The following is a 25,467-nucleotide window of genomic DNA, read 5'->3' as shown; positions in this document are numbered from 1 at the left end:
GATTTCAGTTTGTTTCTCTATTTCTTGTATCCAGTGAAACACAACATCCAACGACTAAATGGTTGCTTCTAGATTTCTGGTAGATTTAACCCAGGTGCTGAAAAAGTCTTGAGTTATTAAGATACACCTCACAAATAATGTCTTTTTGGAAGATAAATAACAGGAGTGCAAACTTTATGATTGCACAGAAAGACTTGAGTTGTGAAACACAACCAAATTCAGTGTGATTGTGGGCTGCAGTTTTTATTCAAAGTGTAGTTGCATGACGGGATGAGGTTAAATGAATTACATTTTTCTGTTTTTACATTTTTCTTTCAAATATCAATGACGTTAATAAGAGATGAGAAAATTCAGGGAAATGTATACTGTTTTCTAAATGGATATCCTAGATTAAAACTATAATAAAACTATAATACCGTAGCTCAAAGAATAGACCCAGGCCTTTCCTGGGTGTGTGTATATATATATATATATTTTCAATGCAACTATTTTCATCCAAAACCTTGTGATTAAAATGAAAATCGAAAGATAACAGAGAAACAGCTGCATAGCAGTACCCACAAGTACAGAGACGACCTTGAACTGTAACAAAATGAAAAGCTTCACTTTTATTTCTTACTCTTAGATTTATAGTCTCAAATTTTAACTAACGGTTTTAGACAATGACATTGGTTTCGATAAAAAGGATAAATTATAGTACTTGGACCTGTGTATGCAGTTTAACAAAACTAATCAGTGTCAAGATGATATTATACTACTGCTGATAAAAAATGACTTTCACAATAAAGACAATTTTTATTACAAAATGATCTTTTTCATGATAGACAGTTATTTGATGTTTGTTCTGTTTTAGGGACCCCGCGTTGTTCAGAAGATCATTCGGAAAGAGCGACTCATACTCAGATATTGTTTTCAAAGCTCTTGGTTATGGTACACTGATCATGCAGTTTCCTGTTTGAAACCACACTACTCTGATAGAGGAAATCATACTACATTACATTTGAAATAAAAAAGACTTCAGTCTTAATTAATAATCATTTGAAAATAAAATTTCAGTAGTTAAGCATTGATACTTCCCTGTTCCAAGCTGGGTATTAAATGGTGCTGTTCATATTAGGATAATTTAACATTTAACAGTATCACAATAGTCTATTATAAAATACTTTTGAGTATACCATTCCTATTTTATTGTGAATCTAAAACAGGTTATGCATGCAACAAGTCAGTTAATACAAAATATATCTAACAGCATTACTTAAATGTATATATTGCACCCACAGCAATCTAGCAATGTATTCAGTATAATATAATAGTATAGGATGAATGTGATGCATAATACTATATATACAGCAGTAATTACCATCATCTTCCTAAACAGTATGATGTATGATTGGTAAGAAGAGGTCAGTAGTGTGTAAAAATGTGTACATTGTGTTTAAAGGGTGCAATTAGCTACATATCTGTAAACATGTAGATTATTATTATTATTATTATTATTATTATTATTATTATTATTATTATTATTATTATTATTATTATTACTTTCACGAAACAAATTATTAAAACAATGAATATGATTGAATTTGCTTGCAAAGCATCTTTCCAGCGCGTCCTTGTGTGATTTCTTTATCACCTTGTGTCTGTCCTTCTCTGGCCGGTCTGATTACAGCTTTGCCCTTACTGCAGTATTGCGTGTATAATGCAGTTTAGATTGTACTGAAGGGGCATGTACTGTACCTCTCAAAGTATTCATATTTTGGAGCCATGGTATAGATCGGACAAACCTCCAGCAGCCAGTCGCTTTGGATCATCGAAGGAAAGCAGCTGAATAATACAGTGGTTGCTTGTTTCCTTTTGTTTGACTGTGGATGAAAGAGTTATAACCCACTTAAGATGTTGCTGCGCTGACTGATGTGGAAGCCAGCACTCAGTATGCAGCATCTTGAAAACTGGTTAAAACAGTATCTTCAAGAACTTAACTATTTACTAAAAAAAAATGGAACTACCTTATCCAGTTTTAAACAAAGAAGCTTTCACCTTGTGGTCTATTTCAGATCTAAACAGCTGCAGACCTTCATAATCTTAAACACCTACTGTACAGCTGTGGCCAAAAGTTCTGCATCTCCCTATAGAATTAACTAATTTTGCTTCATAAAGTCGAATGAAACCTGCTGAATAATGTTACGTTAACATATTGAATTACATACCGTTTTCCATATAGTGATACTGATATTATGGCTTCTGCTTTTTGCGATATAATTTTGTAGTTGTTTTATATTACATGATGATAAATAAATTTGAACATTTGCAGCTTTTTTGAGGCTTGCTTGAGAACTCAATGTGCTATGTTAATGGTGGATTTTTAAAATGCATTTATTTATTTATTTTGCATTAGTGCTGAAAGACAGGACACCAAAGTCTTTTTTTAGAGGACTGAGGTGTGATTTACTAAAAGGCTTTAAGATGAGTATCAAGATGTGGTAAGATGAAAGGACATGTGCTTGGTAATTTGTCTAAAAACAGAACCACTCACTTCTTTAATCTATATCAAAATTAATCTGGCGTATTTTTTATATGTATAGAGAAATATGCTATATATTTAACTTTACCAATAATAACTGTCAAACATACTGTTTTAATAATGTTGTTATTGTTATTGATGACAGACCATCTTCTAATATTGATTCTAAAAAATGTTTATGTCTGCAAACTTGGTTGTTTTGATTTTGCCTTTTATCTCACCATGTTAGGTCATCGCGAAAATTTCTACATCTGTGATAGAGAAATGACTGAGTCCCCTTGGCCTTGAAGTATGAGGTAAATCTATACATTTTTCAGTACATTAATAACCCATTGATTGCATAACAGAGATTGTTTGGTGTTTTATAATTAAATCAAGCCTTGTGCTGTAAATTATTTAGTGTATAAAGTAGACAGGTCCCTCCCTGTATTATCTTATCTGAATGACATTAAAAAGAACGACACTTGGGATGAATGAATGGAGAAAGAGATTACTTTAAATAGACAAAATCTATTATTAAATTGAAATTCAACTTTGATTAGCATTGTGTAAGTTTGCTAAATGCTACTGGTCAAGATCAGATAATTATTTTTGTATTTGCTTAAACTAGTATGAATAATTTGAATACCATGCATGGATTTATTTTTATTGTAATTACAAAAACAACATAGTTTTAGGATACCACTGAAAGAATTAAGCAATACAAATAGACGTTATACTTTATCTTGCCCTTTTAGTGATCTGATTGATATTCAGAGATTCGACCAAGAACAAATATCATTTTATGCAGCTTGTTACATTTTGAATGCTGAATGTGCAGTTAGTGTTGTCGCATATGCAAGTTATTAATTATGTGTCCTTTATATGACTTTTTTATTGAAAACCTAAATGTTTTTTAATTTTACGAGAGTATTTTTATACGGTATATCATTTCTGATTCTAATGGAGTATTGATTCTTGCTATCTGAGCGGTAGGTAATTTTGCTTCAATGTTGTTCAGATATATTCTGATAAACACAATGCACTTCTGAGAAATGGCACAAACACGCAATGTGAATAAAGTTTTCTCGTTGAAGATATTTCAATTTATATATCATATTGTTCTGGCAAAGGAATGACCTTTTACCTATTTCGAAAGCATCTTTTAATAGGCAGGCTATGCATCCACACAGTGCAGCAATGCAAATGTTTTTATATGTAAAGATATATACGAAAAGGCAGCTTGCACATAACAATACACAGCAATGTAAATGTATCTACATTTTCAATGTGATTTACTATTGCTAGGTTCCGTGTGTTTCGTGTTCTTAAAATGTTACTATTGTTTACCTGGGTTTTCATATATAAACATATAAACATTGTTCTATATTAAAGGGGTTGTATATTCAGTAAAGATTTTAAAACATGACTACATCATTGGTCTATTTGCAGTAGAATCCAATACATTTAGAGGGTGCACTGTTACAGTAATTTTATAGAGCCTTAATTAAAGTTTTACAAATGAGATATCCCATCTTTCAAAGAAGCAGGCATTTCATAATACACAAAGTCTGTCAAATAAATTTAAACCACCTGATCTCCCACAGGTCTTAACTGGTTCTGCTTGGATTTTGAGTAACACAGGTTTGTGAAGTACAGGTTTATACAGGTTCACAATGGTACAATACAGGCATTAGTACTGTGCCAAGTCCTGCCATCCCAGTACTACAGTAGTAAAGGATTTTGCTTTCTTTGTTCCTATAAATGGTAGGCTTCAAATTATATGTTTTATAAATAAAACTGACCAAAACAATGATTTAACAACTTTCAGCTGCCAAGTGTAAAATACTTACATTGATATATTTTCATGGTGAAGTGAGATAGATTTTGTGGTAAAAACAGCAACAAAAAAACCCCCCAAAAAAACATATTTAAACTGTGCACACTTATAAAAAAGAAGGTATTGCATTTCCCTTGTGGGAGGGTCATTTTACATAATTTATGTTGGATACATTAAACCAGGCCTTAGAAAAGGTCATAGGGAATTATTTCAATCTAGCACCAAGCTAAGAGAGAACTTTCTACCCTTTCATTCCTTCACAACATACATTTTAAAAAGCGGACACAGTGTTTATTCTCTTGCATTCGATCCAGTACAGCAGGTATGCACAGACTAAGGATTTTCTAGAGCTGTGGCAAGCGTGTGGTTCCATGGCCTCGTCCACAAGGGGGTCAGGCTCAGGCCTTTCGTCTTGTATTTCTCTGCATGCACTTTACAAGTACATTAACCCTTGATCTTTCACAGTGTAGTCCTGGACTTTACCACCAAGCTACTTGTACTATGAATACACAGCTGCGTCGCATCAGCAGTTAATAAAAAAGGAAACAACTGTATCCCTTATTTTAGGCCATTTCAAAGTATTTTCTTTTTTCTATCAATAGCAGCTGTTGCAAATGTAATCTCATGCATCAGATTGGCCTACATTGACACTGTAAGTATAATGGTTAACAAAGAACTATGTCGAATTTAACTGCCTGCTTGCCAACATTGGGGTTTGTTTGAATGACATCATCCCTGTAGGACTATCTAGAGTTAAAAGACAGGAGTATGTCATTCCACTGTGTAGATTACAATAGGTGGCCCAAATTCAGTGCCCAAAATGTTTGTTAGACATTAATTTGTCACCGGTTGTAGGGAACTGGTGTTCACATAACAAGCTCTGTCTCCTGTACAGGACTGCTGTACAGTATATACTTGTGAACTCAAACAGTCAATAGTCAAGATCTGTAAACAACCAAAGACAGAAATTTAAGAAACAAGCAGAAAATGAATAAATACTGCTCTCGTACGTCATTCAAAAGTCATTTTATTATGCAGCACCCCTACTGAATGAGCACAGATCTGGTCTTAGCAAACTTTTGATTGACAGGCATTTAATAGTTTGCTTCTTCAAAATCTGAAAACATTATTTTTTTCCTGCAACTACATGTTGATTTGTCATATGACAGTGATGACTAATCACTGTGAGTACTAGTAGTTACACCCTGAGAAATAATGGAAAGTGAAGCACCAAGTGCACTGTCCTTGCAGAAAACTGTGTCCTGAACTTGGCCTGCGAAAGCCACATTGGTTTAGGGTGGGTTTTAATATTTAATCTCGGGTTTCTACTGGGAAAGACATTACATTTCCCTTCTAGACACGACTGACAGGCTAGGGTGTGGGGAATCTTAATTGAAACCCAGTGCTTTTTGCTGTGCTTGCCTGAGATGGTTAAAATAATGTAATTTTCTGAAAGTTAGATTATATAGTAACAGTAAATCCATAATGTTGAACAGTACAATATGCTATTAGGAACTGTTTTTAGCTTGTCCCATGTTATTCTCCAATGCTTCCCTGGGTGCTATTATCAAGGAAGACTCACACACTGTAATCACGTGAATCAAAGCAGGCACAGAAAGTAAGAGAAGGCCAGGAACTCTCCCAACAGTCTTTGGAACTATGCCAAAGTCTACGAATTGGTACTTGTATTTCGTCAAATGTTTTTCCTTTCCAAAACTACTCTCCTGCACACCGGGCAATCTCCATTGGTGTGACTGTATTTTGTATAGGACAGTGGGTCTTCATCATGGGTTAAAGGTAAAGCATTATTTGGCCCGAGTGTTACAGCTACTTTAATTATGCACTTCCTTTTCCAATTTATAAATACAGTGCAGCATTATGTGCACATTAGAGAACAGCGCATGATTCAAAAGCCTAACATTCAGCTACTGTATGTGTTTTGAGGCTGATTCCAGCAGTAATGGCTTTCTCAGTTATCTGCCTCTGAGGCACCACTGCCCAGGAGGCACTCCTAAAGAAGAAATTGTAGACTTAGTCTTGTCACCATTTATAACCATGCTACATAACATAATTAACAGCAAACCGGTTTCCACAAAATTGGGTTTTGGTTTGAACAAGTGGACATATTGTGTTCAATACAGGGTGTGTTGCTTTCTTTTTTTAAATAGTTGAGTGTTAGGACGTTTACCCCTACATCACCTCAAGCAGCATGTCCTGTAAAAAAAAAACACACACTTCTTTTTGAAACTCTAACCTGTGCGATAGTTGTGTGATAAAACAGCAACAGCAACAGAAAGAGAGTTTTGTTTCTGTCTCGGTTTTCTGTTAACTTAACTCTAACAGGAGATGATTTGCATTGCTCCTAGATAATCAATGAATACAGTACTTAAAAAACAACTTAAAACCCTGTGTCCACACATGGTTTTCCTTCTCTGAGCATGGGATATCTGTTCTTTTTGTAAAGTGACCTTTAACCCATTTGGGAGATGCAAATCAAAGATTTATTAAACTGGGGGCTAGTTGCATTTGGCCTAAAGGAACATTGGATTAAAAATATACAACACTGTAGGGGAAAGATTAAAAATACATCCTATTTGCAGTATATATCACTGCCATAGATTAAATTAACTGTCCAGTAGCATTTGGAAAATAACTATATTAAACAATGTAGGCACTATGTTGCCTCCACAAAAAAAATCATGTTACTTGAAAGTATATATTTCTGTGTTTCTCAGATGCAGTGGGTGTATGAATTAGATCCAGTGTTATCAAAACACAGAGATATTGTTTTGTCAACTTTTAATGCTTTTTTGGATTTGTTTTGGACATAATGTGGACCCCCATACATTTCAGTTTGGTGGTGTCTGGCTCCAGAATGGAGTTTTCACAACTATCTTCCACCTGACATCACGAGGGGCCACAAACAACATGTCAAGCTTCTTTATGCCTGTGTTTGCACAGCTATGGATTACAAGAGATAATAAGAAAATGATATATAAGCTCAAAAAGAAAGTGAAGATATAGTTTAGATTCTGTGCTTTATATTACAGCAGTACGTAGCTGTTTTCGGTAACTCTTTAAATTATGCCTTATTACTGGCACACTACTCCAGGGAGTTTTTAGTTTGGGAAGTATAGGATTCTGGTGTCCAGAACCTCACAGCAAAGTTTGTCAAAAATATTACCTATTAAAGTGTACTGTACAAAGCATTTGTATTTTATAACTTGCTCTATAATTTCCTAGTATAACATATATTAATAATGCTACAGTAAAGTTTTGCCACTTTCTCTTATTCTTGTATGATCCGTTGCCTGCACAGCACTGTAATTCATGCTTTTTCCTATTAAGGTGTTTTTTTAAAAACACAAAAAAACCTGAAATGCAATTTACTCTCCAATAACACAGCTAATGTAAGGGGCAGCCTTCGTGTCGAATGAGTTAGTGGGCATGTTCTAGCTCCACCAGTGCTTTTAATGGAGACAGGTCGAATGTATGCCAAGGTCACAGAGCTAAGCCCATCACTTCAATTTATTGTACAATGGATTGAATCAAAGAGAGTTTTTCAAACCTTGCAGGAATTCAATCCAGGACCCAGAGGTTAACCATAACCACACAACCTCCTCCACCACCACAAAACCATGAAGTCAATAACTGGATCAAAAACTATTAGATATTAACTATAAGCATTGCTTAACTCAATTTCCTAAACAGTTATAAAAAAAAAAAACTGAACACAAGTAGTAAATACATTACATTAGTTATGCAAAATAAATGGTAAACATTAAAGAAGTTTTGTTTCTAGGGGAGATATAATTTTATTATTTAAGTTAGGTCAAAGTAATTTAATTACAATTTAAAAAGCAGAATCTGTTGCCTTTCCACATCAGTGTGAAACAAATGAAATCTTACCAGCCTTCAAAGGGTCTATTCTTTTGATCTAAAACAGTGGCAATCTAAATACTTCTGTCATTTAATTGATTACATTACTTTTAAGTCTCTTAACTGTATTGTCTTTAAAAGTGGGTCCTAATTTAATACTAAAATGGCAGTTGTGACAGGATGGCTCGTGTGTTGACGTCAAGCCAGGAACTGAATGACACAGAATGGTTATTGAAGCACTAATGCGCACGTTTAATAATAAATAAACAAAACAAAAGGTTTGAACAAAACACAGACACTTTCGCAAAACACAAACAAAATGGCATGGTGGCCAAAACAAACAGACAAAACCAAACAAGTATCATGCTGGTGTAAAACGGGTAGTCTCTCGTTCCACCTCTGAACACACTACCCTCGATCAGCCAAAGCTGCAGGTTTATATACATGTGACCATCTCCAAATTAGTAATAAATCAATCAGCTTGAGACTGTCACATTCTGCACGAGTTTAGCATGGATGGGGAAGTTTAACTCCATCCATGCTGCAAAACAATGAACAATAAGATAATGTGTTTTTACACACATAAACAATACATTTTAAATAATAATACAACAAATGATATACTACACATAGGGGTGGGCTGTACCCTGTTACAGTAGTATTTAGATCAGCCACTGTTTAGATCATTTGAATAGATCACACACACTCTATTCATTGGAGTTGTGACAAAACATGTGCAGCTAGTTTTGTTAATTTGACGCCAGTGTAACTGAAAACAAGTCACGACTTGACTGCTAGGAAATTTGGCATGAAGTGTGGTTTTTGTTTACGTGCTTATGTATCATATCGGTAAATGCTTCTGTACTTTCGAATAATAGGGGGAAAAGTAATGAGCACGAAATATGAAGACTGCTAGATTTTAGCTCAAAGCAAGTAGGCTGAACGGTGTGGAGGTTATCTTATCAAAACATTGTATTCTATTTCAGTTTGAGTTTCCTAAAATGGTCCCTGACATCCAACCTTGTTGACACCACAGTGTGCAGGTTTTTACATCTTAGTATAAATCAGAGGCAGGGTTTAGGTAGGGCTAGTGACGAAACCTGATATTAAGGTTCATGAGCACATACTTGAGAGTATCACAATCTAGGTGGCCTATTTATAAATGATTTCCGGCTTATGGTTGGCGATGATAATTGAAGGCTTTAAAAAAAAAAAAAAAACTGTTAAACCTTACAATGCCAGTTATTGAAGGTACTGTCCATGTAGATCATACCACAGGATAAAAACAAGGTTTGTGTTATTTATATCCTTTGTGGGGATATGGGTATTAAATAATACTTGCGAACAATCTTTTATACATTACTTAGCAGTGCTTGATTCAATTAATCTGCAATCTACAAATGCGCTGAAAACAACCAGGAAACACTCAAGTGGTGGGTATTTCCTTGAGGTGGATGGCGTGGGTCAGCACAAATCATGAGCTGCTAATTACTCTCGCTCACTACCTCCACTTTGCTTAGTTTATTGCTTCCCCTTAGTACATATTTTGAGTAGTTTTGTGTGTTGCAGCATGCCTTCCTAACTGCAAAAGAAAAATCAAACCCACACATTTTAATTTGCCTGTCATTAGACTACCATTGAGCAATCAAAATTTATAAGTCTTCAATACTTTAATGTTTTTATTCAAAATTCCAATCTGTATTACATACAGTAATAATCAGTAAGTACAGGCTACAACTTAATCATCATCAGCATGGCAAGAACATGGATTGAACAAAGCAGTAAGGGGGAGATATAAGGGCGTGGACAGAGGAGGCACAGGAGGGTGGAGAATGTTGATCTTCCTTTCTCCCTTTTCAAGAACTTCTGTGTATGTAGTGTGATTTTCTGCATAGATATAAGTGAGTTCAGTATCAGGCAGGCAGAGGCAGAAGCTTGTGGTGATAATTGAATTGTACAGACTTGTCCCAGAGCGAAGCTGCCCATGGGTTATTCACGTTTTAAATCAGGCTTTGCAGGTGAATACCTTTTTTCAAAATGATTTTCCTCTTCATTATATCTCTCATTGGGAATGCTCAAGAAATGGTTATAATGTTATCAAAGTGTATGTAATTATTTCAATACAGTGGTGGGGGTGGGGGATCTTTTCTCCACAACTTCTCTTAGGTATTAAACATAATGAGCTTTTGAAATTAGGTTTGAATTCAATCCTTGAGGATCCTCTAATTCAGCCTTTGGCGTATGAGTTTAGAGAACAAGTCATTCTACTTTCCTAATTATTTTAATGTTACAGAAATGTAAGCATTATACTTTGTTTGTCTTGAAAGCTTGGGACCCAGGCTATACGGTGACATGTGTCCTGGTTAAGGAAAGGTACGTGTATCAGATCTCCCAAGAGCTGGAGTTAGTTTGATACTCTCCGTAATGGGAGAAGCTAAGAGACCCAAGACAGAATTGGAGTGTTTATGTCATGACTGAGGTGCACTCACAGAGTTATGAGAGGAAGCCTAATGTTAAGCTCAAGCATATATGGCCTGCCAGCAACATGCTAGGCTCAACCAGGCAGCTGTAATCAACCACCTTGAAAAATGATTCAGAAAAGGACACTGCATTTGTCTAACTGCGGCACAAATGTTTACACGAGAAACCTGACAGTTGCTGTTTTATTTACCGGCTTGGTAACCCAAAGCTAGAATTTAATGTTACACATTTCCTCTACTGTGAATAGTACCTAGACGATTCCCCTCCTTGTTAGCTTGATAAATAACTTCAAGAGCAGGAATCTGCTGAATTGTAGGTTTGTTGTCTATTTTCTGTTTGCTGACAATAAATTTCATCTCTCTCTCTGGGAACTAAAAAACAATCACATGGTATTCCACCACCACTTCGCCGCTGCCTTGCTCATACAATTAGATAGTCGTGTTTGTTTCTAGAAATGTTGTCTTTTTATCAATTTAAATTTACTTGTGGTCCAGATTGCAACCGTTACAGTCACTGAAGGAAAGTAACAAGTGGGACATATTGGGCAATGAAATGCAGGAATTTGGACATTAATATCTCCTCAATCTCAGTGATTCACAGAGATCTCTGTCTTTCATATTTCATAAGAACTATGGCCATGTGCTGACGTTACAGGTATCCCACTATGTGTTTACAGTACTCTATAAACACTCTAAGGGGCAAAAGAAGGTACTATCTACAGTAATTGTTGTACATTAAATGAATTATTTCCACACCATACATAGTTTTATATTGAATAATTGAAATGCATAATGGCCCATACTAGGAGATACCTTTCTTCATTGTAGAAAAGATTTATTCTATGGTCAAAATATTGTTTAGTCCACTTGAGGTCTGGCTTGAGAATGCTCTGTACTTGCCTTGTCTTAAAGCTTGCTTGAATTGTACGCAAAATAGGTGTATCTGCATCTTTTCATAATAATATGTGTTTTATCCCAGCTTTGCATGCCATAAAACCATAATTGGTCATGACTGTTTTTAAAGCTTTGTTGTCCAGTAGGTAATTCATTTTAAACTAAATATTATTTGAAATTTGGAAAGATTTCAAGCACATCTGTGACAAACAGCACTAACTACATCCAGCTGTATAGACTTCATTCATGTTTTCTCATAAAGCTTCAACAATGCACCCTAAACCTATCAAATGATCATGGGATTTAAGGTGGGGTGGGGCTACAAAAATATCTGTCCAGTTCACTAAGTATTTAGTGCAAATCACAAAACTAATTTCACCTGTGATCAAAACTGGATTCAAAACTAGGCCCTCAAATGCGAAAGGCATTGTTCCACGAAGAACCCAGGGTTTATGTTTAAAACTGCCTCTGTGTGGCTTTACCTATGATCTTTTAAAAACAATTACATCACCAAACTAAACTGAATTCATATGAAAGATATAGCACACATCAAAATGTCCACCACTAAAACCAACTAAATATATAGCACACAACAAAATTTCCACCACTAAAACCAACCAAATATGACCGTATGATATGGCATGATCCCCTGGAAATTAGGCCTTGCTACTGTCTCTGTTTTGTGTAAGATCCTATCTTTGTGGTTTGAAATGAAAAAAAAAATGCAGCAACAGTATAGCATTTTGTGTGAATGTTCCACAGAATGTTTTATAAGCATGCATAGCTTGGACATGACAAAATACTGACTTTCTGACTAATTAGAGTGTCCACCCACAACACACAAGCCATGGTTTGATGCACTGTGCTTCAGCATTATACAGTAACTTGCAAAACTTTTTATTTTCCACTCCACTCTTCGCCACAGCAGTTTTGATTTACATCTGCATTATAGAGCCATACAAATTAAAACAGACTGACCTTAATTACACTATAATATGGTGGCCATATACTGGAGCTTCTGTATGTCTGCCAGTGAGGGTTGTCACTGTACCAGATGCTTGCTGATTTAAATGTATTTTCTCCCAGTGTGCAGCATTTGAGTGCTCATCTTAATTATTTTTTTTTACTCCCACACATGCTCAGAGCTTCCTCTTGTTTTACTTAGCTGAAGTATACTACAGTGATGGGATGTTTATCCCAGAAATAATTAAATTAATTAAAAAGGCTTAATCACAACCTTTCTTCATCTAACGGCAAGAATGTAACTGATGCAGGGCTCCCGAGGGGCGCATCCAGTAAAGGCAAGATACATCCTATAGCCTGGGGGTCGCCGGTTGAAGTCCAGGCTATTCCACTGCCGACTGTGGATGGGAGTTCCAAGGGAGTGCCGCTCTGGGGGGGAGGGGTTAGGTCGGCTAGGGTGTCCTCAGGTCACTGCGCACTAGCGACCCCTGTGGACTGGCCGGTTGCCTGCGGGCTTGCCTGTAAGCTGCCCAGAGCTGCGTTGTCCTCCGCTCCCGAGTCAGTGCTGGGGTGGTAGCAGTGAGCTGAGTCTAAAAAAAACTATTGGATATTTCAAATTGGGAGAAAAATGAGTAAAATCAATTGGTGACTACTAAATTAAAAAAAAAAAGAATATAACTGATCAAGCCCTGGTTCAAATAGCAGGTGTTATTAACACTACTGGCAGAAAAATACAAACTACTGTCCCCCCTAATTAAATTAGATAAAATACACTGAAAACGAACTGCACTGTGATATGTAGTGGCTGTTTTTAAAAAGCTGTTTTTACAGACTTCTAAACTTAAAGCTGCAGTTGCACCTTTTTAAATCTGAAGACACTGGCAGAGTTTTAAAAAGACTACGGACAAGATCCTCAAAGCTTTTTCTCCAAATTGTTTTTAGCACATTAGCACAACTCAACTAAAATGACCTTACAAATAAAGAAGAGAAGCACTCTTCCATATAATGAAATGTGTAGAATTATTTCAGATGTTGGCTAATACATTATATATCAAATGTGTTTGCTTTGCATGGTATCTTTCTACATTTGAAACAAATCCAAAAAAGATTAATGTTCAATAAATTAAGATTTTTTTTTTTTATATTCACATTTTGTCCCAGTACATTTTCAATGTTAAATCACCTGTACATAGTAAGACCATATGCCTTTAAAGACTACAGTGGGACTACTATTGCTTTTTGCATTAACATATTTATTTTGCTTCAAGTGCAGCTATATGTTTAGCTGTCATACATTTCACTCCACAAAGGATCTAATCAGAATGTGGGAAGTTTGTAGACATCAGTCACACTCGCTTGAAGGGTGTACCGTGCAGTTATATAAGGATGGTAAAACCCCTTTTGTGTTCAGTGCATGTGAAAAGACATGGTTGAGCTTTTCTTTCTTAATAGACTTTTTATGTGCAACGTAACTTCATTTAATTCACAATAATTAAATTGTTTATAAAAACAATAATTTACATTGTATTACATTACTAAGTGATAGAAATTCATAGATGGATTAGCATCTGTGATGATGGATAAAAAATAGGCTACACCTACAGTATAAGGATCAACGAAGCCTTGAATAGTGCCTATAATACATTTAAAAATTCTGTGCAATTCTTGCCATGTTAAGTGCTGAATTTTTTTTTTTAATAACAAAATAGAGCCATTCAAAATATGTTCAGGTATGGGTTTGTATTTATTGTTTTTCACTCCATAATAATTATGATTCCATTACTGATAATATAGATCGATTTATAGACATGGATTCTACAATGTAACAGGTCATTATTTTCTATACAGTTGAAATAGTTACAATATATGAACATTATTAAGGGTGATCTTTACATGGTCACATATCCAGGATATAAAAGTATGCCTGTGTCAGAGATTTGGAACACTGAAGATTCTGAACTTTAAAATCACCTAACCGAAGCTCAATTAAGTTTAAAATCTTGATACCTACAATTGTCATGAAATATGAGCTTACATGGGGGAATCCAGCCAAAGCTTAAAAAAATGAGCATTTGTGATTAATTTGAAAGGCAAATGTTGGAGACTAAACACTGAAAAATACTGGCGCAATTTAGACAGCTAAAATCCATTCATCTTCCCCAAGCATCTCCATTTAGCTCGACATGACTGCTGCTTCATTTTCCATGGCTTGAGCATTCATCAACTAGAGTTTCATGCGGCGGGCTGCAAGTATGGCTACTGTATATTTCTTTGAATTGCCATTTCTAACCAGGGATTTTATATGATCATCAAGTGAGTATTTTAATATCTCCTATATTAAATCTTAATACTGAAATAATGTCACCATGATTGTAATGTACAATCATGCAATCTAACATTTTACCAGTAACACACACACACAACCTTCTATGTTTGCAATACATTCAAACATTTATTTTTTTTAGTTATACAATTACAGGAACAGTTTATAGTTAAAAAAAAATAAAAAAAATAAAAAATAAACACTTATTTAGTGTCAAATCACCCAAACAACAATTCCATAAAAACAAAAAAGTATACTGGTGATTTTAACTTTACTGTTTGTGGCACGACTGTAAGTCTGCTGAATACTAGCCCCCATTCACAAAGCTATTTAAGGGGGGCAGTATAACAACTGTAATTGAAAAATGCAATATGGACTAAAGCAGTCATCTAATTCTTTAATTTTGGTAAACATGCTTTTGTTGAAATGGAAAAGTGGTTCAAATCCATACGCATTTGGAAAGATAATTGCCCTCTGCCCTACTCTTTATTATTTGTTTATTTAGCAGGCGCCTTTATCCAAGGCGACTTACAGAGACTAGGGTGTGTGAACTATGCATCAACTGCAGAGTCACTTACAACTACGTCTCACCCAAAAGACGGAGCACAAGGAGGTTCAGTGACTTGCTCAGGGTCAAACAATGAGTCGGTGGCTGAGGTGGGATTTAAACCGGGGACCTCCTGGTTACAAGCCCTTTTCTTTTACCACTGGACCACACAGCCTCCTAGTATTCAGAAGTTGAGTCTAACTAATTATGTGGTGCATGCCTGACTTAAAAAGAAAAAAGGCAAAACAGAGAATGATAAACAGTACAGTACATGAAGAAAAATGTAAAATGAAAACAAAATAAGATTAATATCTGTCTGTATTCATTGAAATGTTTGACTGTCATATATATATATATAGAATCTGTGGCACTCATTGTATTAATAATGATACATTGGGACTGGACACAGATCTTTATCTTCTTCTTTGTCAGCTCAAGAGATGTGATTTCTCTACTTTTGACTGCACGATGGATTTTCCACATGGACTATGGGCAGTGTCTCTTTAAATGCAACTGTCATAAATTGAAGGGGATGCTAGAATAGAACTTGGTGGAAGGAATTAAGCTTCTACTGAACCGTCTTTTTGCATGAATTCTTTAAATAAATACATTAGAAGAAAGCAGTGTGTGTTTGCATGTCTTCTTCATGCTTTAGTAGTCTAGACTAAACTTGTTTTTACAAGCCAAATCCTGCCTGTGGTTAAACATACAGTATAGGGAAAAAATGGCTTTTTTGGTTATGGTTAACCAACAAAGGGAATGTGCTTGGTACACTTAATTACAGATCCTCTAAGAGCTTTACCCCAAATGGGTCACTGCCAGTGAGTCTTATTAAAAATAATATCATTAATAATAATCTTTAAAAGACATGTACAGCCACATTCAAGGAAGGGATACATATTCTGCAAATATAACCCAGAGAAAGAAAGATGTCTTGAAATGTTTGTCTGTGCCTATTTTATTTATTTATTTATTTATTTTTATTTAAATTTGGAGTGACCAATTATTATTTTTATTTATTTTCCCCCAATTTGGAATGTCCAATTATGTTTTTTTTTTCTCCTCACCGCAGCGAGTCCCCACACAGCACAGACGTTCTGAGGGCATGTGAGTGTCTTCCGATCTCACAAGCCTAAAGTCAGAATCGCTTTTATGCCAAGCAATCCAGAGCAGAGGTGGGGAGGCTACTGATATCCACTCTGAATGTGCTCAGTGTCTGGCCAGTAGGGTTCGCTGTTGTTCGATGAGGAGAAGCAATTCCTGCCGGTTTCCCATCCCCCACCCTGGGAGTGTCAGAGTCAATGTGACGCCGCCGCCCCCCCTCGGTCATTGCAAAGTAATAATTTTTAATAATTATAGAATTTATTTTTAAAAAAGGGGATGAATGCATACAGTACAGTATTTAATCTAATCAGCAATTGAGGCGCTTGTTGCTTAAGAAAATCAAATCCCAGCAGTTAGGCAATTAACCGCCTCCCAGTTCTGCACTGTATCTATCTTTATAAACTACGGGGAGAACAGTCTCCAGATCTCAGGGAGTGAACTTCTGGAATTCTTCATTATATTCTAAAGTTCATGACGTGACTTTTACCCGCAAACGCCAGGAGTTATTTGCATTAATCAACCTTCTCCCAGCCAGGGATTGTGTGGGATCTTTCAAATCTTTCAGGAGAAGACAGGTTAAAATTAATTGCTCACCCCTACAAGTCTGTCTTATTATTTTTCACTCTGCTTATATTTATTAAAGTGAGTATGCACTGCATATTTAGTAAATATACACACAATACACAGGATGAAAGTCAGTTGGTCATTTTATATTTCTGCTGTGTACAACATATATCTGGATGGCGTATGTATTGTATACTATTGCATGTATACTATTGTTTATCATTTGACATTCTGCCCATCAAGTTTCATTGATCTCTTTTTTTTACAAACAGCAGCACAAATTGGTCAACTGACACACTGTAAATGCAATATATTATATAAATTATATAATTTAAAAATACTCAAATTCTGAGGTAGAATGTATATGAAACAAAGCCATGTGTCTGTTTACTTTCATAACAGTTTAATATGTAATACTGGAAATATGTTTGATAAAAAGTATGTTTACAAGCAAAGCCAAGGGTCTACCAATAGTATTAGTCTACCCATGTTATTTATTTAAAAAAAAAATGAAAGCAGCTATAGGTCAAATAGAACCTTTACACATAGTTTTTATACAGACTCTGACTGCTAACTATAAAGAGCTGTTCTAGTTTTGATATTAAAGTGTAGTGAAGGGCTCAAATGAATGTTTCTTAGGGTTGCATTGAGAAAGCAGAATCCTGCAGAAAAAAACATATTTGACAAACAGTACTAAAAAAAGATAACCACTATGCTTAAATAGTTTGACTCAAGTGCATATGAAGTTCATTCAAATACATGCACTGTTTTGAAAGGGCATATTAAAACTGGGAGAAGATACACTTAAAGCAATATACATTATTTAAAATGCATTTAATGGTGATATATCAAAGCACAACATACAGTAAATATGTATTTGGTCTTGCCATAGAAGCTGTCATGTACCAAACATATGTAAAAGAAAAAAAAGATCAAAGTCTATAATTACTGTTTACTTTAAACATCTAACTCAAAGCATATGTTGTCTTCCAAGAATGTAGAGCCATGTTCAAACATACAGGATGTTCAAGTCATACACCTCTAAGTTATTTGAGTTACGCTTGTCAAGTATATAAAAAAAAGAAAGTGTAGCTAGAAAGCTGAGTTCTGGAACCTGTAACTTTAACCCTTTTTCAGCTCTGTTTTGTAGCAATAAGTTGGTATAGAAATGTAATGACTATTTCTGCAGCCTGTTAAAATATGCCACACATGTATTACTAAAAAGCAAATACTTATGAATTATTTATTTAGTATATTCAAGGCAGAATTATGAATTCAATTTTTGTCTACTGTATATTCAATATCTAGATGTCACTAGAATTCAGATCTTTCTTTTTATGCATATGTTTTGGGTTTTTATATTCTTAAATAAGGTGGTGTGCAAGCATTCAAAAACTAGCATCCAGATTTTACAAAAGCATATCACTAACAAACTGATGTGTGCCCTGAATTAACAATAGCATGAATGTGTAGTTCAGATAATTTGACTGACAGACAAATTGTGCGAGCGTTAAACAGTACCTGTTTCATTAGCCTAATAACTGAAATGGAATAGAAAGAAGACAATAATTGTATCAGGAATGATTTGAAAGCGGCAGATAATAAAAGAGTACTGTGGCAGCAGTTTTGATGAGATTTGGGTAGAAATCGTGAGCTCCGATAGAACAAATAGTTCACCGGCCTCATGCACACTGGTATATTTTTCATCCCCACAAGAAGATGATTTTCCATTGACAGGGGCATGCCTTATGATTCATTTTATTTATGGTGCAGCTATCCTTGTAGCGGCTTTTAAAGACACTGAATAATAAAACAAACAGAAACTGGAATAAACCGTTTGGGCCGTGCAGTGTGAGAATGAAAGTATTACAGACAGTGATTACAATTTTTGTAATCTGGTATATTTTTTAAGATGGTGTAAGGATTGCAGCTCCATGATTGATATTTAATTCTAAGGATAGCGAGGATTACATCAATATGGGTGTCACATTTTTATCAAAAACTGCTCACCTTGTTGTCATGAAATGGCATTGATATGGGCAGAATGTAGATTATGGAGACTAATATGAAATATGTTGCATGGGCATCAGTTACACCATTTTTTTTCCCACATCCACATATGTATAATAATTTTGAGTTAGTTGTTTACAATGCTAACACCTGATTGGCTGAGCTAAAGAATGCTAGCTCTTCAGAGCAGTGTGTCTGAATCTGATGATACTTTGCATGGACATGTATTGCATAAAATGACCCCACTGTACTGTGAATATATGTTTCACCGGTCATGTGTTGTTTTATATCCACAGTGAGGTTTTTGTATGCTCCTGACCTACCTTGTTTGTTTGCTTGCTAGAAGACAGGTCCACTGAGATGTGATATCCTTTTGGCAGGTTTGTCATGTTTACTGCAGATGCAAAAAAATAAAAAAAATTACACCACATATAATTTTAACACACAAATAATTATTTAAAAGATGTTATTGTAGCTCATTAGCTTGGTTCCAAGCAGATTTCATGCTCAGTTTCAATTTAAAATGGTTTTGCTGTTGAATATGCAAATATTGCTTTGGCACAAGGATATTTGACTAGATACATACATTTATGCTACGAGGATTGCTTTAATAATTTGGACAAGCTTACTGCTATAAGTAGACAATCAAAGTAAGAATTATTTTTTAATGATTTTTAGTCCTCAAGATATTAAAAAAAAAGTAAAGTGTATGCATATATATATATATTTACCTAATTTATATAGCCAAATAAGAAGAATTAAAAGTATAGATAATCTTAATGTGACAAAGACATTTCTGATAGCTGTATCCATATCAGGCATGTACAATACATCTATTGTTTCTGAAGTTTTTTTTATATTAAATTTATTAATTCCAAATATGTATTGCAGCTACCTCTATAAATTACTTTATTTTCTGTTATTATCTATTTACTTGTAGTTCAAAAACTTGTTATTCTATACCTACAACTTAATGGAGAGCAATAAGCACACTTTCTCAAAAACTCTGACGTAGGTAATGTTTTTGTTTAAGGCCATCAATTTAGTGAGCCTATCAAATATTTGAGACATGCTTGTGATGTCATTAAATTTGTGCAGGGCTTACGATAGAGAAGGCTGAAGAGGGTTGGCCTGACATGTTCACGTTTTAAACACAACCAGATTCCCTTTTCACGTGTTGTAAGCAGTGACTGGAAACAGAAACAGCTCTCATTTTCTGTCGCTTGACGCCAGGGCATTTTCCCCCAGCATTCATCCCCAGTATTGGGAAAGGCAAACACACTCAGCAGCGCCTATTTATTTTAAATGGCTGATTAATATTTCATGATGACAGGAAAGAAAAAAAGGCTAGAATGCAAGAGAGATCATATCCTGAGCTGTGTTCATTTTAAGAGCATTATGTGCTGTCATAAACCCTGTGTAGCTTCTAAGGCACTAGCAATTGTATGACTTAACTGGTGTGGTGTGTTGGTAAAGAAAGTTGTAAAAAATGACTTCTTAACATATCAGTTCACTGCAAGTTTCAGCTTCTGCCTTTTGCACATAGTACATCAGGGCACTGAAGACAAGTGAAGAGTTGTTTACAAGGTAACTGAACGACTGAAGCATTTTCACTGATGCATTTTGATTCCTCTACTATAAACTGCCTGAAGAAAGCAAAACAATTATAAAAGGGAACGTATTTATTCATCAGTCTTCAAAAAACGATATGACAAAAAACACCTTTGCAACACTGTAAATAGGGTGTAGAGCCACCATCGTACAATTCTGTAGGAGTGAAAATCTGCAAGCAAGTTTTCTGGAATGGTTGACAGATTCATCCGTAATAAGACTGTCGTGACTGGTCAGAAATACGGGTTAGGAAGATACAGTATTTGCACTGGAAATTAAATCATTCCTTTGAGGGTCTATTTAGACACTTGTGTGTGCTACATACCACAGTTTTTTTCAATTCTAAACAGTTCCCAGTACTGAATAGTGTTGAAAAGTAAGATTTTAACTAAATAATTGTTTACTGTGGTATACCATGGTAAAAGCATAGCAAAGTGTGGTAAAGCAATGTAAAAGTATGGTAACAAGCATGTAAAACCACACAAAAGGCAGGTAAATGGCAGATAAGTAAGGTAATGCATGGTGAAATCTATGGTTAACTATGATAAAACACAATAAAAACGTGGTATTGGGTAAAGCATGTGAAACTGCAAACGTGCATACCTTCCATAGTAAAAACTTTTATAAGGGAATCAAACTGTAGTCCTTTCCCTCTCTCCCTTTCAAGCCGATTTTTACTGGTTACTCACAAATTGTTTCATTTTATTTTTAAATAGTATGTAATTCAAGGCTGGCTAGATGTTTAAGCACGCTGTCTTGTGAATTAAGGTAATTCTCCACTTAATTTATTTCTGTTCGACTTGGCTGTAAAGTAACTGAGTTGTGACAGGTGTAGACAAATGGCATTGGAAGCCATTTCTGTTTACTGTGCTGGTATTAAAACTGTTCTGAAAGTAAAAACATGATTTTTTTTTCTTTTTAAAATGTTCCCAGGCAGCTTGGTATAGTAAAATTTGATTTTAATATGACAATTCTTTCATACTGCACAAAACTCACAAATGACAAGGTTCCCGTTTTGGCCCATGATTGACAGTTGACTCAGAAAGCTTGTCAGCAGAGTTTTTCTGTAGCATTGTTTCTACTTTTATGAGAAGTAAGAGAAATCAGGATTTTCAATATACTGGGTCTTTAATCAAAGAGGAACACATTAAGATCATTTTGGTGTGTGATGCACATAGACAGCGGAATGTGGCAGCCTGATTTAACAGAGCCATCCTAATCAGCATAATATGATATTGCCTAGGATGCCTGACTTATGGCACTCCTTAAATGTAAAAAGACATTCATATTATGTATTTTAAAACTATTGTTTTTCTAAAAATATAATTTTGAACCTATATTTAAAATATAGGTTTTAATAATAATAATAATAATAATAATAATAATAATAATAATAATAATACAACTAATGAAACATCTATTAAAAACTATATAAATGTATTTTATTTCCATATGGGGATTTGGAGGCAGTCATGTTTGCCCACATGCAATCTGTTTGGACTTGATTGGTAACAGGAGCCTAGCTGCTTTCTCAAAGCTGCCTGGAACAAATTCAAAGTTTATTAATCTAAGATCCAGTTTCACAAAACTTTTGGCTCCTGGTTTTCTACTTTAACCAACAGACTTCTATATAAAAGGGATCCACTACTTGTATTTGAGCACAGCTGCTTAAGATCCACTGGGGTGTTGTGGCAGCAGTTTCTGAGATACAGTATGAAAGGAAAGGGTCAATTTGAAACCGAATATAAAACGGTGGAGGTTGAGAGAAAATATTGTGTTTGTTTGAAGTGTTTTCTGCTGCTCAGTAACTCCTTTACAAGGGTTTTAATGATTGAAAGTGGCAGCCAACACTGTACAGCAAGCATCCTTTTTGAAGACCAGGAAGACAAAATCATTAGGTTAAATTTCTATCTCTGCACTCTGTGCTTGTCGGAACTGGCAGGGGACTTCAGTCAAGAACTGCAGGATGCAACAGTCCCTCCATCTTGCTGTAACATTAGAATTAGAAGGTTCTACTAAGTGCTTTCATTACAGATCTCCGCATAGAAATCAAGACTCTTTCTATGTCTAAAATATTTATGCTCTGGAACTGGTTACATCTTAGTCTCATTCCGGGTTGACAGTGCTGCACACTTTCCATCTTTCAATGGGATAGGCACATCACATATTCAAAGTGCTTGACATTCCCATATTCAGATTGTGAAGCTAATCTCCTTCCTTACAGACGGTACTCCCGGTTACACCTTTAAATAAGTGGATTACTGTAAGTTTGGGATTCATATTAATTGGGCTGTATACCGAAATCCTTTATATTTACCTAATAAATATTCAATTGTAAAGCATGTTCATACATAAAGTACTCACATTTAAGATATTTTCTCTGCGTTCTACAAACATTTTTAAACTACAATATTATTGACAACATTATTCCTTTAAGCCTTCTGCACAGCCAACTGTTTCACATAGCAGCCCTTGTTTGGAACTCCTAAGGTAGTTTTAGCTCTAAAACCTGCTTGGCCATGCTGTCTTGTTTTGTTACACAAATCAAGGCAACTACTACTTGCAGTAGAAGAGGTTAGACATTACATCTTCAAGCTCTGTTGCAACCCAGAAAGTAAAACAAAAAATAAAGGTAAAAGTACAAAGGTAATCAACTTCAGTTAAGAAGAACCCCCACTAGAAATCTTCTAAATCAGATATTCAGATTGGGTTCATTCCTTAGCGAGCAGCACAGTAGGAATATGTACATAGAAAGTCACATTGATTCTCTTTTATGGGCAATAAAAGTCTGCAATACAGGTGTTAAATACTTCCTAGAAGTGAAATGCATTTATACCTTTTTTCTTTTTTTTTGGCTCCATATTCCTTTTAATGTTGACTACATAGCTACTGCTGGTGGATGTGTTTACAAAAAGCTCCTTATTCGTAAGAATGCATATGGATTTACTTAGGCTTATACTCTAAGGGGCTGTTAAAGCATGTATTGTAGCCTGCAGGCTGTAACCTATTAGTCCAGTAAGTGTTTGAAATGGCCTCTTAGCCCATAGACATCTCCACTAAAAACAGATGCAGACTGCTCTATCCAGGTAATATATCTTTAGTTTTATACTTGTTTCCTAACAGATCAGTGAGGCAGGGAGCCATTCAGTTTAGGCCTCTCTGGTGTTTTTGTCCCACTTTTTTGTGTTGAAAGTGACTATTAATTTTCAAGTGTATGGGGCATGTAATATAAAAATAAAGTTGCTTAAAAGTGAAAAAAGAAACAGGTGTTACATAAAGTGTGTTAATAGCATAATTTCTGACTTTACTAAATGAAATAATTAACGCATTCCCACAGTGGAAAACTGGGCCCAACTTTACGACCAACAGTAAGCTATATTGTTGATTAGATACTGTAGCAAATTACAATAATACCCATCCTATGAGACACTACCTAGCACTCAGGCATTGTGCCACATTACTTAACTGCCTCCCATATCCCACATTATGCAACCATTTCAGCTTTGCAAAAGAAATTGATCAGCACAGCAACTAAATTCTGTTTTCTGTGACCAACCTACAGTAATTTAAAACACTGCCTAAAAAATCAGATTTGTTTTTCTGATTAATCTCTACAAATCCTAAACCTTCGTAAGCATGTCCTGGACATCCGCTTTCTAACTCATCTCTCCACAGACCCTGTTCTAGCCAACATTCCGCGTTCAGAAAGTTGGGAGGCATGTGTGTGTGTAGCAGACAAAGACCTTTTCCAGGAGCTTCTGGCCACACACTTTTAGTAGGCAAGCTGCATTCATAGTACTCTTCTTAAGAAATTAATACTGGGGCATGGCCGTCATTAAAGCTGCTGGCACAGTCGCTGCCTCGGCCACAATTAGAATAATTTCTAATTAAAATGAAAAAGCCAGTTCATGCTTATCTAGAACTGCAAAGGCTTTGCTTCAATTAAATTTCAAGTGTGGTTGCATTGCTGAATACAGAAACCTCAACACAACAAGTGTATTGTGATTTTAAGTTTTAACCAATAAAAACCTATAACACACCACCAAAAACTGGTATATCCTATATATACACTACTTATGCTGTGTTCACTTAACCCTGTCCATGGTGCAGTTTAATGTATTTTTCACAATGCTACTTGATCTGATCAGTTCCCAGGATACCACAACAAATCAAAACTCCTTGAACAACAGTACTGTAATTTTGGGCAACAGCAGAAAGAACTGGACAATTAATTTTTCATTTTGTGTGAGCTGACCAAAGCCACACTGTCTATTTCTACATTCAGCTGACATGGTTATATTAAAGGCTGTCTATCTCTCACCAGGAAACATGAAGACGACACTTTAGAAAATGACGGACCAGAGCAGGGTCTGTGGTTTGAGTAGCTTCAGTCATGTACACTGTCACTTTTTGTTACAGTGTCATAAAAAATAGGATTCATTGGTGTCTTTACTGTACAGTATTCTTCCACTGTTGAACTGTGTTTTGTTTGAAAGCAGACTGTCCTGTTTATTTATATTGTCCAAAGACTACTCCAGTTAAAAGATACAAACTCTGCTTCCTTGCTTCTATGTCTACTCTGTTCTGTTACTTTTATTTAGAATTGACACACTGTTAGGGATTTTTAGATTACATTGGATTTACATGTATAAACACAAAAGGGTGAAATCAGATTCTAACATACCATAACATAACATAACTTTCATAACATAAGTAAACCACACGCTTCAAATTCTAATGCTTCCATTTACT

General features: G+C 35.3%; 1 protein-coding gene across 1 annotated transcript in view; it reads left to right on the top strand.

Moving 5' to 3' along the window:
• The window catches only part of LOC117425726 (transcription factor Maf-like), a 130,175-nt gene that overhangs the window by 12,913 nt on the left and 91,795 nt on the right, over nt 1-25,467 (top strand). Inside the window, exon 2 of the mRNA XM_034042937.3 lies at nt 2,751-2,817. Coding sequence (XP_033898828.1) covers nt 2,751-2,778 — 28 coding nt within the window. The 3' untranslated portion in view covers nt 2,779-2,817. The remainder of the gene's footprint in view (nt 1-2,750; nt 2,818-25,467) is intronic.

The sequence above is a fragment of the Acipenser ruthenus genome, chromosome 20 (genome assembly GCF_902713425.1).
Source record: "Acipenser ruthenus chromosome 20, fAciRut3.2 maternal haplotype, whole genome shotgun sequence".
NCBI classification, from domain to species: domain Eukaryota; kingdom Metazoa; phylum Chordata; class Actinopteri; order Acipenseriformes; family Acipenseridae; genus Acipenser; species Acipenser ruthenus.
This window is presented reverse-complemented; position numbering and strand designations above follow the sequence as displayed.